General features: G+C 37.1%; 1 protein-coding gene and 1 pseudogene across 2 annotated transcripts; one reads left to right on the forward strand and one right to left on the reverse strand.

Moving 5' to 3' along the window:
• Window positions 1–8,236: 8,236 nt before the first annotated feature.
• LOC115956530 lies at window positions 8,237–8,965 on the reverse strand. Its single transcript, XM_031074877.1, has 2 exons — window positions 8,619–8,965; window positions 8,237–8,498 (listed from the first exon to the last, which is right to left on the reverse strand). The coding sequence occupies exons 1-2, from the start codon at window positions 8,963–8,965 to the stop codon at window positions 8,237–8,239; spliced, it is 609 nt and encodes a 202-aa protein (XP_030930737.1).
• A 1,583-nt stretch (window positions 8,966–10,548) lies between these two features.
• On the forward strand, window positions 10,549–16,164 carry LOC115956531 (annotated as a pseudogene). Its single transcript, XR_004084298.1, has 11 exons — window positions 10,549–11,037; window positions 11,992–12,047; window positions 12,809–12,939; window positions 13,057–13,142; window positions 13,259–13,290; window positions 13,996–14,157; window positions 14,469–14,541; window positions 14,632–14,732; window positions 15,341–15,426; window positions 15,758–15,804; window positions 16,077–16,164. The product of XR_004084298.1 is annotated as a cytochrome c-type biogenesis ccda-like chloroplastic protein (transcript).
• The last annotated feature ends 1,680 nt before the right edge of the window (window positions 16,165–17,844 follow it).

The following is a 17,844-nucleotide window of genomic DNA, read 5'->3' on the forward strand; positions in this document are numbered from 1 at the left end:
TATATGTAGATGATATGTTGATAGTAGGACAAGATGCAGGTGTGATTAGAAATTTGAAGAAGGACTTGTTCAAGTCGTTTTATATGAAAGACTTGGGTCTAGCAAGACAAATTTTGGGTATGCAGATTTTGCGTGACAGGAAAGCCAAGAAGCTATGGTTATCACAAGAGAAGTATATTGAGCGGATTCTTGAAAGGTTCAATATGAAGCATGCCAAGCCAGTCAATACACCTCTTGGTGCTCATTTCAAGCTAAGAAAGAAATCTTGTTCTTCATCCAAGAAAGAGAAAAAAGACATTGTATAAACTATTTATTCCTCAGCAGTTGGGAGTTTGATATATGCTATGGTTTGCACACGACCAGATATTGCTCATGCAGTTGGTGTTGTCAACAGGTTCATGGTTAATCCTGGTAAAGATCACTGGGAAGCAATGAAGTGAATCTTCAGGTACTTGAGAGGTAGCTCTAAATTGTGCTTGACTTTGGTGATTCTAAACCAATTTTGGAGGGTTATGTAAATGCAAATTGGGCAGGTGACCTTGATGGTAGGAAATCTACATCCAGGTATTTATTTACTTTTGCAGGGGGAGCTGTATCATGGCAGTTAAGATTGCAGAAGTGTGTTGCCTTATCTACAACTGAAGCTGAGTATATTGCAGCTAATGAAGCAGGTAAAGAGATGTTTTGGTTAATACGGTTTCTCCAAGAATTGGGTTTAAAGCAAGATGGGTATGTAGTTAATTGTGATAGTTAAGAGTGCTATAGACTTGAGCAAGAATTCTATGTACCATTCACACTCAAAGCACATTGAGGTGAGATACAATTGGTTGAGACTAGTTATTGAACAACAGTCATTTGAATTAGAGAAGATTCACACAGATAAAAATCCGGTTGACATGTTGACCAAGGTTGTGTCAAGAGAGAAGCTAAAGCTTTATGTTGGGTTGGTCGGCATGAACTCTGATTGAAGACTTGGGTTGAAGATCTCCTCCATAGTGGGCTAGAGGGGGAGATTGTTAGGTGCCTTACCGTGTGGGTCCAGCCTACATGCATTGTCAAAGCTCATTTATGAGCTTGTTCCAAGAGTCTTCAAATTCAACTTTCCATTTATTGAGAAATGACCAAAGCTTGGGAGGTCTGACTTCTCTTAATGAGAAGTGATCCTAAGCGTGTTGTACACATTGAAGAAAAAGAATAGAAAGAAAAAAAGGGCCATTCGGCCAGTATGTGTGACAGAGAGAAACACACTTGAGAGAAGAGCTAAAGCAAGAGTGCCATTCGGCCATTGTGAGAAAAACACAAGTGAGAGCTTCAAGAGGTGCAGTCCGAAAAGATAGAGAAAAACACAGTGAGAGTGTGAGAGAGTGAAAAAGAAAAATGAGACATTTTTCTTTGCTCAAGTTACACACAAGGAAGATAAATTGGTGGAGTTCTCATGGAGTTTTTGAGTGCTATAACCATGGAGAGTTGGAGTATTCAGAGGAAGATTTTGCTATTGGCTTTGTGGTAATTGTATTTACTCCTTGAGATTTATTTGTTGTATATCCAATTTATTGTGGATTCAAGTTTAGCATAAACTTGATAGTTGTAATCTCTATTTCATAGTGGATATTTTCGAAACTACCTCGTGGTTTTTCCCTCTACACTAGAGGGTTTTCCACGTAAGATTTGGTGTTCTTGTGTGATTGTGTTTATGTGATGCTTGCTGAATTTTTTTTTTGTTTCCATAATATTGCTATTGCTTGGTAGTTATATATTTTAATTCACACATAAACATTGAGGGGATTAGGATTTTTCCCCAACATGTCTGGTACATGATTTTTGCAATGGTCAATATATTTAGCCAATTAAATAGTTACAAATTGTTTCAACAATTGAATCACCATAACCTTTAAACAGAATCAACCATTTTGAAAAAAGTTTTTAAATCATGAGATTCAAATAATCAATTTGGGTGCTCATTTTTAAAAATAGTAAACTTTATTGAAATTTGGTTTGAATAAAAACTTTAAATCCATGGGGAGTCTTTTGAATTTGCAAGGTGATAGAGTCTGGAATCCACCAAATAAAAACAATAAATAAAATATGTAATTTAATTAATCTAAAAACTGAATTTCCCTAGATGCTATAATGCTTTTAAATAGCTAGTAAAAAAGAAAATCTAGGGCAGCTATAATAAGACGTCCAAAAAACTCTAACACTAATCACATAATTAAGTGGCAAAATAGTAATTTTGATAAAAAATAGCAAAATTTCAAAAATTGAAACTACTGTTTCTAAGGGACGTCCCCAAAATAGACGGGATTGTATTCTGAATTTTAAATTAAAAGTTATTAAGGAAAAAAAAATATTATGTATTATATTAATTATATATATTTAGAAACTAGTGAAAATTTAAATGTAAGCGGAAATGTTTGGGTGGAGCTCATTTCGAAAAACCTAAAGGGAGTTTGGTTTAATTTATCCTCTTTTTTTTTTGGACGGAATCCTCTAGATCCTCTCTTTGTCAAGCTAAACACGGATGGCAGTGTGGATGATAATCTTGGGTAAGCATTGGTGGCATATTGGATCACGGGATTCACCCTTATTATTTGAGCATCAACAAATACACGAACTGAGTTATCAGTTATGGACCATCAATCATCAGACTTGGTCTCTTCACATAACTTGACAATTGAGTTACAAGGGTGTCATATTGGAATTTGGAAATTGATTTTGTACTTAAATTTATCAATTCTAATAGTGGTTTTCCTCTTATTTAGGCATCGTTAGTTTTGGATTGCAGGGAGTTGCAGACCGGCCATAGAGTGTGGTACATTAAGGCATGTACCATGGGGTCAACCAATGTGGCAACCTTCAATCTTTTTATTTTGCCCATTGAGTTTCATTATCCACTCATCGTTTCAGATAAGATGTATATATTAAAACAAAAAATTGTCATTGACTAGAAAAGTATCGATAAGGCATAGGAAGAGAATGAGAAATCTGAGAAAAAAACTCAACGGTTTCTTGTGTTTTTAAGGATGAAGAGAAAAAGTTGAGAAGAAGTTACCAAATAAATATGAATCACTATTTATACCCAGAGGTTTATGACCCTTCAATAAACACATTTTCATTCAATATTCACCATTTGAATCAAAATGCATATTTTCATTTAATAGACACATTTTCAGTAAATATACACATTTTCATTCAATAGACACATTTTCAGTCAATAGAGACCTTTCAATATGCACCTTTTAGTATATCCAATATGAAGGGTTAGGACATTTCAATAGGCACCTATTGGTATATCCAATTTGAAGAGTTATGACCTTTTGGTATATCCAATATGAAAGATTATGACCCTTCAATAGGCACCTTTTAGTATATCCAATTTGAAGAGTTATAACCTTTCAATAGGCTCCTTTTGGTTTATATATTATAACATATCTTATATATACAATTCAAACTAAACTACAGATGCAACATTCTGTCTCTTATTCCTTCCTACAAAAAACTAATAAATAAAACAACATTACTTTTTTCTACCTAGCTAATAAAACTTTGTGCTATTCTTTCAATATCATTTTTTTTTTTTTTAATTTCATGTATTTTTGCTTAGCACTCCAACTCAAAAATAATAGCTATTTTTTTTCCTTGAAACTCATCTAGTAGCTATTCATGTGCATCGCACAAGTTAGCAACTAGTATCATCTTATTACGAAAACATAAATACATTTGATCACACATGATAACATCTTAATAAATACCATATTTTAGGTTTTAAGTAAAAGGTTGATGTGGTATTATTAGATTTGATAAGATATATTGAGTTTTAAGTAAAAAGTTGATATGACAATTTCTTATTGAATTGTGTAAAATATGGATTTTTTACTCATTCTTACCAAAATCAAACTCGTGTAATGAACACTACTTTTCTTTTTTAAGAGGGGTAATAAAAACAATTTTGGCAAAAAGGGAAAGATCTTCCTTGGATAGGAGATTCCTTTAAATTAGTTGGGGTTTATCAAAAAAATAACGGCTAAAATAGCACAAAAGTATTGTTTACCGAAATATATATCAATCTACTACTGTGTTTGGAAAAATGTAGGAATCTACTACTTTTTAGGTACTCGAGTTTGGGAAACTCAAGTTTTCCATGGTACTGGAGTTACATAAACTTGACTTTTATGAAAAAATTTCAAAATTTTTTATGGTACTTGAGTTCCATCAAAAAATTTTGGCAAATTTCAATGCTATTTTTTCAAAAAACTCGATTTCATGGAATTCGAGTATCATGGAAAACTCGAGTTTCCTAAACTCAAGTACCCAAAAAGTGATAAATCCTTACATATTTATGAAATAGTAGTAGATTGATATATATATATATATATATATGTAAAAAGTGACATTTGGTCATTTTGGGAAAAATTTGCAGAAAAGCATCTTTTTGGAAAAATATTAGCAAAAAAGCATGTGGAGGAAACATTTTAGTTAGTTAGATTTTTTTTTTTTTTTTTTTTTTTAAATGGAACTCGAGTTTCTGAAACTCGAGTTCCAAGTTTTTTCACATGGAACTCGAGTTTAGGAAACCCGAGTTCTGTACAAATGGAACTCGAATTTTTTAGACTCGAGTTCTACTTTCTTTCTTTTTTTGATCCATGTCAGACTTCATCTAAGAGGGAATGGGTTGGAACTTAAGTTTGTTAAACTCGATTTTCATAAACAGTCCAACTAACTAAAATGTTTCATCCGCATGTTATGTAGCAAATTTTTTTCTAAAAATCTACTATTTCACACAAAAGCTTGGTCATTTTGGCAAAAAATAATAGATAATAATAATAATCCTCTGTTTACAACAAAAGAAACCGAAAAATCTAGTGTTGTGGGGACCGTTATAAAGGAGTTCAAGATTATTTCACCCGCATTAATGGCTCATCTTCGCTCTTTTTAACGAAACACTCCTAATTCCCAAACTCAAAGTAATCTCTCTCTCTCTCTCTCTCTCTCTCTCTCTCTCTACTATTGGGTTTTTTAAATTACAGTATTGGAGGCTTTTTTTTTTTTTTTTTTGATAAATTGGATATTGCATTCAACTAAGAGGAGAAACATCAAAGGTAGGACACAGCCTGATCTGAGATAAGCCATACAAGTCTGCCATATAAGCATCTAGGATTGGGGGGGGGGGGGGGAGGATAACTGAAATACATAAAATTAGAAGATAAAGAGCATCCTAAACTAGCAAGGCCATCCGCACAGCAGTTGCCTTCCCTAAAGCAATGAATCACTTTCACTTGAGAGATTTGGGATATTAACGCCCTACAATCAGCCACAATGGCATAGTTAGTAGCATTCGGACTTCCAGAATTGTTCATCAAATCAGAAATAACTTTAGCATCCAATTCAACTTCAAGAGCATTAATATGCATCTGTAGGCACATCTGTAACCCATCCCTGAGAGCCCAAAGCTCAACAAGAAAACTGGTCGTATTCCCTATATTCCTTGTAAATGCTCTAACCCAAATACCAGAATCATTGCGGATAATTCCTCCTCCACCCGCTGCACCAAGGTTGCCTAATGAAGCACCATCTGTATTCAGTTTGAACCAACCTCTACCTGGTCTCTCCCATCGGATGAGTCTTTCAACTCTTGGATTCTTAGAAGATGAAGTTTTTGCACAGAAGATAAATTCAGTTGCTCTTTGAATGACCTCCTTATGGATGGAAAAGCTCGGGGGAGTCTTTTTAAATACCACCCTGTTGCAATGATTCCACAAGATCCAAACACCAAAGGAGAAGAGAATGTTCCAAGGAATTTGGAGGTGATTGGAAGGTTTGATCTGCCTACGCAGTTTTTCTCCAACCAAGCCTCAAGGTTTGAAGAATAAAAATCAAACCCAAGATCATCCATTCCTAGGTTCTGCCAGCAAGTAGAAGCCACATAATAGTCCCTTAACAGATGGATGATGGTTTCTAGATGTTGGGAGCATATCGGACAAGAAGTGTTAACTTGAATACCTCTTGCAGCAAGTTGTTCCCGAGTTGCTAAGCTATTATGGCAGCACATCCACAAAAAGAACTGAATCATTGGTAAAACCGGAGTTTTCCAAATCCATTTTCCATTAAAGCATTGATGACCTTCCCCATTTGCTAGGCTATAAGCACTATTTAAATTAAAATCCCCATTGGGTGAAGCTGCCCATATTAATTTATCTTCCTCATTAACAACACAAGCTCGAGGCATAGCTTGAACTTCCCTACACACATTGGCAGGTAACACCATAGAAATCTTCTCCCAATCCCAACCATTTACAGAAGCCAAGTCCTTGATTCTAAGGTCATTTTCTTCCCTTGTGAGAGGACCATGCATCAGAGATCTTAGGGAGCCATGAGATGTCCAACTGTCATGCCACACATAGAGATTGCTGTCTCTGCCCAAACTCCATCTTGTTCCTTTTTGAAAAGTATCCATACCCTTCTTCAAAGCTTTCCAAGTCTGAGAGCTTGGAAGGGAATTTTCCTTGCTACACGAGATCCTTCCCAGGTTAAGATACTTCTTTCTCATCACTTGGGCCCACAAAGCATCCTTTTCAGAATGTAGTCTCCAGTTCAACTTAGAAAGATAAGCAATATTCCTTCCTTTGGCAGATTGGAGACCAAGGCTGCCTTTAGCAATTGGTTGGGTAATTTTGCCCCATCCTACCCAATGCATCTTCCTTTTTACATCGCTCGATCCCCACAGAAAATTCTTATTTAATCTGTCCAGATTGTCTAGAATTCTATTGGGTAGATATGTGGTTTGCATCACATAGGATGGAATAGCACTAGTGGTGGCTTGAATAAGAACTCTTCGACCAGCAAAGGATAAAAGATTGGCCTTCCAACCAGCTGGTTTTCGGCTAACTTTGTCCAAAACAAAATTAAGATCCTGATTAGAAGACCTAGCATGCCTTAAGGGAAAACCCAAATAAGACCCCAGATTAGAGGTAGGGTGAAATCCAAGAACCTCACAATACTCTGATCTAAGATCTTCATTGATGTTAGGAGAGAAAAACACCTTGGACTTGGAAGGGTTAATCTTCTGCCCGGAGATCAAACAAAATTCCTCAAGGGCTTCCCTCACAGCTAGACAATTTTAAGAGTCCACTTTCGCAAAAAGGAGAAGATCATCTACAAAAAATAAATGAGAAAAGGCCGGACCACTAGTAGAAGCTTTAACAGGACATCAAAGCTTGTTGAAGCACTTTTCCTCTATAATTCTGCCTAAAACTTCCATGCACAGAATAAATAGATATGGAGACAAAGGGTCTCCTTGGCGAATGCCCCTAGAAGGAAGGAAAGGATCTAGAGCACCGCCATTAAATAAAATCGAAGTAGTGGCAATAGATACACAACTCATTATAAGTTGAATGAGATCAAAAGGAAAATTTGCTACATGGAGAACCTCACGGATGAAGGACCATTCCAGCCTATCATGGGCTTTCTTTAGGTTGATTTTAATTACCATATACCCGACTTTGCCTTTTTTCCTGCTGATGGTGTGAATAATTTCTTGGGCAATGATAGTATTATCCACTCCCTTCCTTCTCGGCACAAACACTGATTGGAAAGGAGAGACCAGCTTATCCAATAGAGGCCTAATTCTAACCATAATGATCTTGGCAATGACCTTATATACCATGTTGCAAAGGCTGATAGGTCTAAAACTCCTAATGGATTCCGGCCCTTTAATCTTAGGGATTAAGGCAATGTGAGTTTGGTTAAGAGTCAAGGGAATTTTTCTATCCCTAAAAATATTCTTAATTTCTTCAGCCACCAATCTGCCAACCACTAACCAAAATCTCTGATAAAAACCAGCGTGCAAACCATCGGGTCCGAGGGATTTAAAAGCCTTCAAAGACCAAACGGCATGCTTGATTTCTTCATCCGTCACAGGAAGATTGATGAGGTAAGACTCATCATCTGAGAGCTGAGGACAAGTGGAGGCATTGTGAGTAGCAGCAATTGGGGAAGAAGAAAATTCAGTAGTAAACAGCTTTAAGAAACTGCTCCTGACAAATTCCATGATAGTAGGAAGATCATTTAACCACCCTCCTTGGGAATTTTTGAGAATGAGAATCTTATTGTGCTTTCTTCTAATGAGTGTAGACACATGATAGAAGGACGTGTTCCGATCGCCTGGAATCATCTAGTTAATGCGGGATTTAAGAGTCCACAATTCTTCCTCTTGGTTAAGGAAGTTCAAAAGGTCTATCTAAAGCTGCTTTTCCAAATTAATGAGAAAACTGGATGGCCTATCTGCCATAACTCTCTGAATACCACCAAGACGAGCCAACACTCTCCTCTTTTTGGCAAAGATATTACCAAAATGGACCCGGTTCCATTCTGCAGCCTTTGTAGTAAATTTTTTAATTGCATCATAAAGACCAGGATTGTTGGACCAAGCATCTTGGACCAGATTTGGAAAAGAATCATCTGCTAGCCAAGAACTTTGGAATCCGAATGGCCTGCTAAGTCTGAAATTAAGATTAGGCTGAACTTCCATAAGGACAGGGCAATGATCAGATGAGCATCTAGGCAAGTGGGTTACTTGGGCTTCTGGATAAAAAAGTCACCACTGAGGATTAGCAAAGTACCTATCCAGCCTTTCTTGGATGAGGGAACCAATATCATGCTTATTTGTCCAAGTGAATCTAGGACCGTTAAAGCCAAGGTCTGCCATATTGCAAGAATCAAGGCATTCTTTGAAGAGGTTGGCCCTGTATAAGCTAATCGGTCTACCGCCAAGTTTCCCATCATTGGATAGCATCTCATTAAAATCACCAACAACAATCCAAGGTAAATTATGCGAGTTAGCAATAGTATTTAAATTATTCCAAAGTATGCATCTTTCTCTATGTCTCGGACTAGCGTAGACAACAGTAAAAATCCAGTTAAGGGAAGAGGAATTTACCTTCACCAGAGTGTGGATCTTCTGCTCCATGCTAGCAAGGTTAGTGACTTCAACTCTATCCGGGTCCTAAAGAAACCAGATCTCACAAGCAAAACCAACTGAGTCAATGTGAATCACCCCTTGGAAAGGCAGCCTGTCCGTAATTTCTTTCGCCGCCCTCTCACTACCCAGGCGAGTCTCCTTAACAACAAAAATAACTGGATCATGGTTGGCAACCAAATCACAAAAATTAGCTTGAAAGGTAGGCTTGAGAGCCCCTCTGCAGTTCCAAATAATTGTGTTTATCATTAAGAAAAAAATTTTGGAGTTGGGACAGTCCTCAAAAAGGGCCAGAAGCCTCTCCTCCTCCCTCAAGATCCATCCTATCTGGCGTAGCATCTCCCTGGAGTAGCCTTTCCTTGGCATCAGTGTGTTGTAGTGTTGAAGAACTCCCAACATCATCTCCCTTGGGTGCCAGTGAAGGTTGATCACTGTTGTAGAATGAAATGCCTGAATGCGGCACTCCAGCTCTCCATCACTGAGATCAATATCGGCAGAGTTACCATCAATCACCTTACCACTAGAAATGGTTTCGAGTCGAATTCGCATAAGACTGGCACCGGTAATGGCTGTGACACACTCTTCCATGCTACAACTTTGGATGCCATCCTTTCCCGAATGTCCGGTTTGAAAACCCACCAAGGCTGCCCCATCAATTGCCCCACTAGTTCGCTTGGAACTACCTTTCCCAATCTGACACCGGCTTCCTTCACTAATACTATGCCCGGAGTTTGGAAGATGTTTCCCTCCACTATTATCACCCACCTCCCTCTGGGATTCACTAGAGAAAGTGAAGTTTTCATTGTTGGAGTGGTGAGGAGCACTAAAGCTGAAATCCGAAGACTCAGAAACAGGGGCTGAACTAATATGTGCGGCGTTGGACTTCTGGTGTATTGCAAGAGAACTAGCCTTATGTAAAAACTTTTGTGATTTACCTTCATATACACCAGGTAACTTGGACTGCCTCACACTTTGGACACGTTGGCTCACTAGCCTAGAAGTGGATGGGTCCTTAGTAGTGACCTCTAGTGGCCCATCAGCTTTTCTTTTACCCTCCTTCGCAAGGCCCAAGCCTGTTTTGTATGATGAACCCAGCTCCTCGGCATAGGACCCACTCCGGTTTACTATTGGAGATTCACTCCCACTACTTCTCCTGCTGTCTATTGCCCCCATGCTTTTTACGTGTCACAACGAGCCAAGGCCCGTACCCATCTGCATCCAGCTGTCCAGGGGAGGATTTGTTGGTACTCTCAAGTACGTGGTGCAATTTCCCCCTGTCTGGTGCGTGACGCACCTCTGTACTGTTGTCCTTACCATTCCCATCCACCTTGCATGATGTTACGGAGCCATCTGGCTTATCCGGCAAGGGAGCTTTGATCGTGTAATGGCAGACCTCACGGCGATGACCAACGCGGCCGCAGGAGAAACATAACTTGCTAATTCCCTCGTATAGCACCGGTTGTTGGAGGCTTTCACGCTTCAAAAAACTGCTTTTTACACGCCAAAGTTTTGGGATTTTTAGGAGGTTTAGTGGAGCCCACATGGGAAAAACTCAACCCAAAAAAAAAAAAAAAAAAAAATCTTTATATTACCTTCAGTATTTGGTATTGGTGTTGTTAGCTAACTTTCTAATGCCAAAATTCACCAAACTTGATATCTTAAGTGGGTTTATGGAACTTTTTCTTTTCGTATAGAAAAATTTCATTTTTGGAGTCAAGATAGCTTTTTTTGTGTGAATAAAATGTTAGTGTTATGGTGATTTTACCGTAGGAGCTTACGTGTTTGAATAGTTTCTATTAGTGAATAACATGAATGACTAACCATATTATTTGTATTTGTGAATAAAATGTTTGTTTGTTTTTGTCTTTCAATATAAAATTTACAATCTAACATAAATGAACCTCTCAATTATACATTTCAATGTAAAGGTAGATATATAGTGCCCATAAAGATGCTTAAGAGACCTCCTAGAGCTGAGGATGATCACGAAGATAGTTTAGTTTTGTCAAAGAACGTTGGAAACAGTAGCTTTCAAGTTGCGACAGTTGTAAATGCTATTGCAGGTAATGGCCTTTACCCTTTGCTTTATGTGAAATATGTTGCTACTATAAGTACTTTTTTCCCTGTAATAAGTTTTTAATCTTTTTATTTTCCCTCTCTTTCTCTTGTTTCCATGAGGAGTAATTTTCTCATTTCTATAATCATTGCTTGTCACTTGAAAGATTCATTTATAATGTGGAAAGTTTAGACTAATTTATCATTTGTATCCCTTTTCTGTATTTGTTTGTGATAAATTACCAATTCTCTGAAAAGCTTAAATTATTAAGAAATTGTGAATTTAATCATTTAACCATAGATCTAACATTTCTTCTCATATGTCGACCTAAACTCCCCCCCTCAATAAGTGGGGTCCAACTCGTGAGATTTTAACATTTTGAATGGGAGGTAGAGTAATGTCAAAGATCGAACTCGTGGTCTCCTGCTTTAATACCATAATAAATTACTAATTCTCTCAAAAACTTAAACTATCAAGAAATTGTGAATTTAATCATTTAACTATAGTTCTAACAATTTGATTCCTTTGTTTAAGCAATTTAGACTCACCAATGAATTATGGCTCAAATAGAACCTCCTTACCTTGTAAGAATGAGTTGGAGAATTTGGTCGTTGCCTCGTGGGTTCATGACCTACCAAGTGTCTCACTTTTACCCCAAAAAAAGTTGTAATTGTCAAAGTACTACCTGAACCTCAACAATTGAAATAGCAAGGCATGAGTTATTGTATTCCTAATGTTTGTGTGATGACACTAAGCAGAGCAGATTGCCAAATTTCCATTCTCCATAAAAGTCTATTATATCAGATTACAATTCAAGTATAGATTATATATACTGAATTTGTATATCTTAGTTCCCCTTCCCATTTCTTTCAAACTTCTCATTGAATTATAGCCTTCGCAAATAGATGTTTGGTTTAGTTGGTTACACAGGTGAATTTCTCTTTTATTTCTTCGGTTTCAGCAGTGAATTTGGTTGCAACCGAGTCAGCAGGGGCTGTAAGTACAGAGAATCTATTGGTGAGAATCTGCTGTGTCTTTGTCTCCAATAATTTCCTCTAATTCATGAGCTCTCCCCTCTCTCTTTCTGGTGTTTTCTTCATTATCTTTTTATATTGAGATGCTTATGAAATTCCATACAATATGAACGAAAAGAAAGTTTTTTTTTTTTTGATAAATATTATGAACCAGAAGAAAGTTGAAAGGATTTAATGAATTTTCCTTTGCCAAATAGATTTCTGGGAAGCATGTCGTGTCAGTTTACTTAACCCTATGAAATTTCTCACCACATATTTATTAATTTAATAGCCCTTGAATATTTTCTGCTAAATTACATAATAAGAAACATAGGATAAGTGCACACGTCACTCTTTAGTGTTCTCTACCACTTTAGTTTAGGGTTGATTTTGGCCTCAAGTTGTTATGAGCCAAGTTTAACCTCCATTGCTTCTTGTGGGGACCACCTAACAGTAGTCGGTGGGCTTGCCCTTGCACTGTATTCATACATTTTATACACGGTTTTATGTGTGACTTGCCAAATTATTTCTTCTTGGTGACTAATATATAATAACATTTTGTGCATTTTTCACTCTGCTTAATTTCCAACTTTTCAATTTATGCCAACCTATCCAATTACAAGTTAAATGTTTGAAAATTAATGTCTCAGATGGTTAAATACTGGTCTGCATGTTATATAGATTGTGCTATCTTACTAAGTCTGCATTTAAGTTATGCTTCTTGTGAACGATATCAGGAACTAGAAATATTTTTCATAATTTTAGGAAGGAGCTGCTTCTGTTTATAATTTGGCTGATGGAGGTCTGGGAAATTGGTTTGGAGGCTTTCTCTTTTCAGCTGGACAACAGGCTAATGAGGCTGTCCAAGACCAGTTATCAGCTCTCAGTTTCACTAGGTTCAGTCCTACACTTTACCTTCATGTTTTATTTTTTTTAATTTTTTTTTTATTTATTTTAAAGATCTACTAAGCATTCTGAATTTTCTTTCATTTACTACTTAATTGTTGTCACAGTTTGGCAGTTATCTTTGGGGCAGGGCTTGTAACCAGCCTTTCTCCTTGTACACTAAGTGTCTTGCCACTGACCCTTGGTTACATTGGTGAGCATTTTATATTGCAGATCTCGTGGCAATTTTGTTCTTTGAATGGTGCATAGTCATAAGTTTGCATCTTCTAATATTTTATGTTGATTTCTGGATTGGTTGAAATGAAACAGGAGCATTTGGTTCTGGAAAAAGTAGAGCAGAGGTATGGCTTGCTAAATGAGTTACCTTGATTCACATTTTTCTTATATTACTTTGTTACCCTAGTTGTGTGTTGTGTAGAATCTTTGGATCATTGCTGAAATATTGAAATTAGCTAAGAAATATGATGACAAGTTATGCCTGTTAGGTTAATTCTAGTTATTTTCAGCCAACACCTAGAATTAACAAATGACCAAACTTAGATAAATATTTCTTTTTCTAGTTGATTAGACAGCCAAGTATATGGTTGGTTTCTTAGTTGTTATTGATGGAAAGGATGAAAAGAAACAGTTGAGAATGAAAACGTTTATATATCAGCACTCTACGAGTAAATCTCCATCAGAGACCTCAATTTAATTGTCATTAGCAGTTTTTTTAATATCTTTTGAGAACACTGATTAATCTTCTAGTTAATAAGCTTTTTAAGCAAGATAACATGTCTTCTAATACTTATGTTTCTTTATATTAAATGCCAAGAATCTTATAGTTCAATTGGCACCTCCTGATGTTTCCAACGAAGACATCTAGGGTTCAAATCCCCCCACCACCATTGAAACTATCAAAAAAAAAATTTCTTTATATTAAAATTTTCCTGTTCTCTTTTATTTACATTTATTAGTATTGATCTTTTTTACCTACCTATGTGATTGCAACTCTATTGCATTTCATCTGATCATTAATATGTGTTTTTTCCCCACTCCCTGACCAGATCGTTGGGGATTCCATTGCATTTGCATTGGGATTAGCAACCACTCTCGCAGTCCTAGGCATAGCAGCCTCATTTGCTGGAAAGGCATATGGACAGATAGGGCAGGGATTACCTTTGGCAGCCTCTGGTTTAGCTGTTCTTATGGGTCTAAATCTCCTTGAGGTATTGATTAATGTTTTTATAGTATTTTGAGTCCTACTGCCTCATAATATTTGCTAGCTTAGCTTGAATACTTGTCGAACCACTTTAGTCTTTGAAAAGGCATTTGTAGATATAGTATTATTATGTTGTGTATATAAATTTTTAGTGAAGTGATCAAGTTTAGGAAATAATCCTTCAAAACGGCTTCAATGTTTTTGAGATGTGATAACAGAATTTGATAGTTTAACCTCTTAGAAGACTATGTTTGACTCAGCTCTTTCCTGACACTACCTTTTTCTTTTTATGTGCTCATCCTATGTCTAATTTTGCAGATAATTGAATTACAGCTCCCCTCGCTTTTTAACAATTTTGATCCCCGTGCTGCAGCCGCCAACTTCCCAACAAGTAATCGGCCTTTAACTTTCCCCTAGTTATTCAAGTAATTGCTCTAAATACTCTTACAAGTTTCAAAGTTGAATAAATTTGACATGTTAGGTGTGCAAGCATATCTAGCTGGGCTTACGTTTGCCTTAGCTGCCTCCCCTTGCATTACACCAGTGTTGGCCACTCTTCTAGGATATGTGGCTACATCCAAGGTACTTTGAAATTCATTATTCTATAATTTTCTTTAAAGCTTTGATCCTTCAGACTGTAGATATACTATGGTGGTCTCGCATGGTTAGTATTTGTTCTCTCTCTCTCTCTCTCTCTCTCTCACACACACACACACACATTGAGGAAGCTAGTGATTATTCCTTAAGTGTCCTTTTTGCATATTTTCCATATTGCTATGTGTTTAGCATAACTGAACTAAGATTCATTAGCTCATAGACTAGTGATAAGAGTTATGAGTCTAAGCGCTGCTTTGGTATTACTTAGGAAGACCAACTTTCAAGCTGATGCTAGTGGATGGGTTACTGGAGGCCTTTTTACTCCTTGGAAGAACCTCCTGATTTGGTGGAGATTCTTAAGTTCATTTTGATTCTCTCGAGAACCTCTTATGTTACTCGAGGCAATAGAAGATATAAGTAATATGTTACTATTTGAGATTAATAATCTTATCCCTCTCTTTAACATGCAAATATGTCAAAGAAGAAAAAAGAACAAAGACTTTACTCAAAATGTACTGCACATTGATTATTTGTATACTGTTAGCCAGTTTTATCTTTAAATTTGTTCAATAACAGGACACTTACATTAACAGGATCCAGTTTTAGGAGGCAGCCTACTTACGCAACTGGCTATGTTGCTCCTCTGCTTCTTGCTGCTTCTTTCGCTGGAGCATTGCAGGTAATATTCTTTCTTCATTGGATAAGTCATTTCAATTCTAGTGCATGTGTGGAAGGACAAGCAAAAGCTTCCATCATCATTCTGAGTTTTCCGACATTGATATCTTAATTATAAATAATAATAATAAATAAATAAATAATAGAAGAAGACATTGATGTCATGCACAAACGTGTATGCCAGCATATGAAGTCATAATTCTGGCAAATGCCTTGAACCATATCTATAGTAACTAGTTGCATCTGTACTACACTTTTGAATTATTCAAATCATACTACGACACTGTCCTGTTCGAAATTTCTTTTAGCAAATATTAATGCTAAGATATTTGCAGAGCCTGCTTTCATTCCGCAAGTTCTCAGCATGGATCAACCCAATCAGGTAGTTCTTGGGTTCATCTTATATGTCTTACTTCTCATAATGGGTAATACTCATTCACCTCTGTCATCAGTCACATGTTCACAAGACTGGTGGTAGACACTGTTACAACCCCCTTAATCACTCCATAAATGTCACTCAACCCACTTCATAATCAGCACATTAAAATGATGTGCAACTATCACACATCCTTCGCAAGCTGTTTTCTCATTGATCAGATTTCTTGCTGTTTCAAGTTGTTTCTGATATGGCTTTTGAATTGGTTGTTTTTTCAGTGGTGCACTTCTGTTAGGAGGGGGTGTTTATACTTTTTTGGATAGGCTATTCTGTAGGGAATTTAATCAAAAAATTCCTAACCTGTGAGAAACAAAACAAATAGAGAAAACACACGTCAAAGAAAATAATCACACACACAAGACAATATTTACGTGGTTCGGCAATTTGCCTACGTCCACGGAGTTGCAGGGATTTCACTATTATCAGGGAAAATACAATAGTGCACAAGAACACTCTCAAGAAACCCAAATCCCAATTACACCCTAGCACTCTCTCACGGAAAAATTAAGAATAGAAGCTGACTGCCTCTCTTTTCTCTATTTTCTCTCATGCAGCTTGCTCACTAGATTAATTGGAAATCTCTCTATTCTTTTTAATCTCACGGCTACGCATGCTTGTCAAAACCTAATATATATATATATATATATATTAAAGTCGGCTACACTAGGAATTAAATTCCTAGTTGAATTCGGTCAACTTGGGCTTGTAGCAATTCAAGCCACATGAGCCCACTTCAACAAATCTCCACCTTGGCTTGAATTGATCAAGCTACACTAGCAAACTCCTCCATCAGCTCCACCTTAGCCCTTAAGGGCTCACAAGCTGCAAACATTAACCACAATCCTCCATAACATAGTCTCTCATCCCTGCAACTCATCCTCCTGTCCTCAAGCTAGAAGACCAATTGAAGCTATGCACAGCTTCAACTTCTCAATAGTGACACCCTTAGTCAACATGTCTGCCGGGTTCTTAGATCCACAAATCTTCTCAAGCATTACCAGCTTAGCTTCAACAAGGTAACGGATAAAGTGGTATTTTGTCTGTATGTGCTTCGACTTTGAATGAAAAGCCGAATTTTTGGCAAGAAAGATTGCACTCTGACTGTCACTGTGTAAAATGCCCATCTCCTGCTTCTTACCCAATTCATCTAAGAAACCATGTAGCCAAATCATCTCCTTTCCAACTTCAGTTGCTGCAACATACTCAGCTTCTGTACTAGACAAAGTAACAATCTTCTGTAGATTTGAAGCTCATGATATAGTTGTACCACCCAGAGTAAAAACAAACCCAGTAGTACTCTTTCTACTGTCAATATCACCAGCAAAATCAGCATCTACATAACCCTGCAGTTTCAAACTTGCACCTGTGAAGCAAAGACATGTATCTGATGAACCCTTCAGATATCTCAGAATCCACTTGACTGCCTCCCAATGCTGCTTTCCAGGCCTACTCATGAATCTACTCACAACTCCCACTGCATGTGCAATGTCTGGCCTTGTACACACCATAGCATACATCAAGCTGCCAATAGCTGAGGCATAGGGCACCTTGCTCATGTGGTCCCTTTCTTCTTCTGTCTTCGGTGATTGTTCTTTGCTTAGTTTGAAATGACTACCCAAGGGTGTGCTCACTGGTTTTGCTTCATTCATGTTGAACCTGCTGAGAACTTTCTTCACATACTCTGACTGTGAAAGCTTCAATGTACCATTAGCCTTGTCTCTAATGATTCTCATACCAAGGATTTGCTTTGCAGCTCCCAAATCCTTCATTGCAAACTGTTTGGACAATTGCTTCTTCAGATTATTAATCTCCTCAATGCTAGACCCTGCAATAAGCATATCATCCACATACAACAGTAATATGATGTAAGAATTGTCAAAAAACTTAACATAGCAACAGTGATCAGCTTCACATCTCTTGAACCCAATTCTATGCATAAAACTGTCAAATTTCTTGTACCACTGTCTAGGAGTTTGTTTTAGGCCA

Source organism: Quercus lobata, chromosome 8, assembly GCF_001633185.2.
Source record: "Quercus lobata isolate SW786 chromosome 8, ValleyOak3.0 Primary Assembly, whole genome shotgun sequence".
Lineage (NCBI taxonomy): Eukaryota > Viridiplantae > Streptophyta > Magnoliopsida > Fagales > Fagaceae > Quercus > Quercus lobata.

Excerpts from the sequence above, each read along its gene's own strand:
- LOC115956530 (XM_031074877.1), bottom strand. The coding sequence starts at position 8,965 with ATGGAGCAGAAGATCCACACTCTGGTGAAGGTAAATTCCTCTTCCCTT. Across the intron at positions 8,499-8,618 it reads ATCCAAGAAAGGCTGGATAG|ACTTAGCAGGCCATTCGGAT; the intron begins GTACTTTGCTAA and ends TCTTAATTTCAG.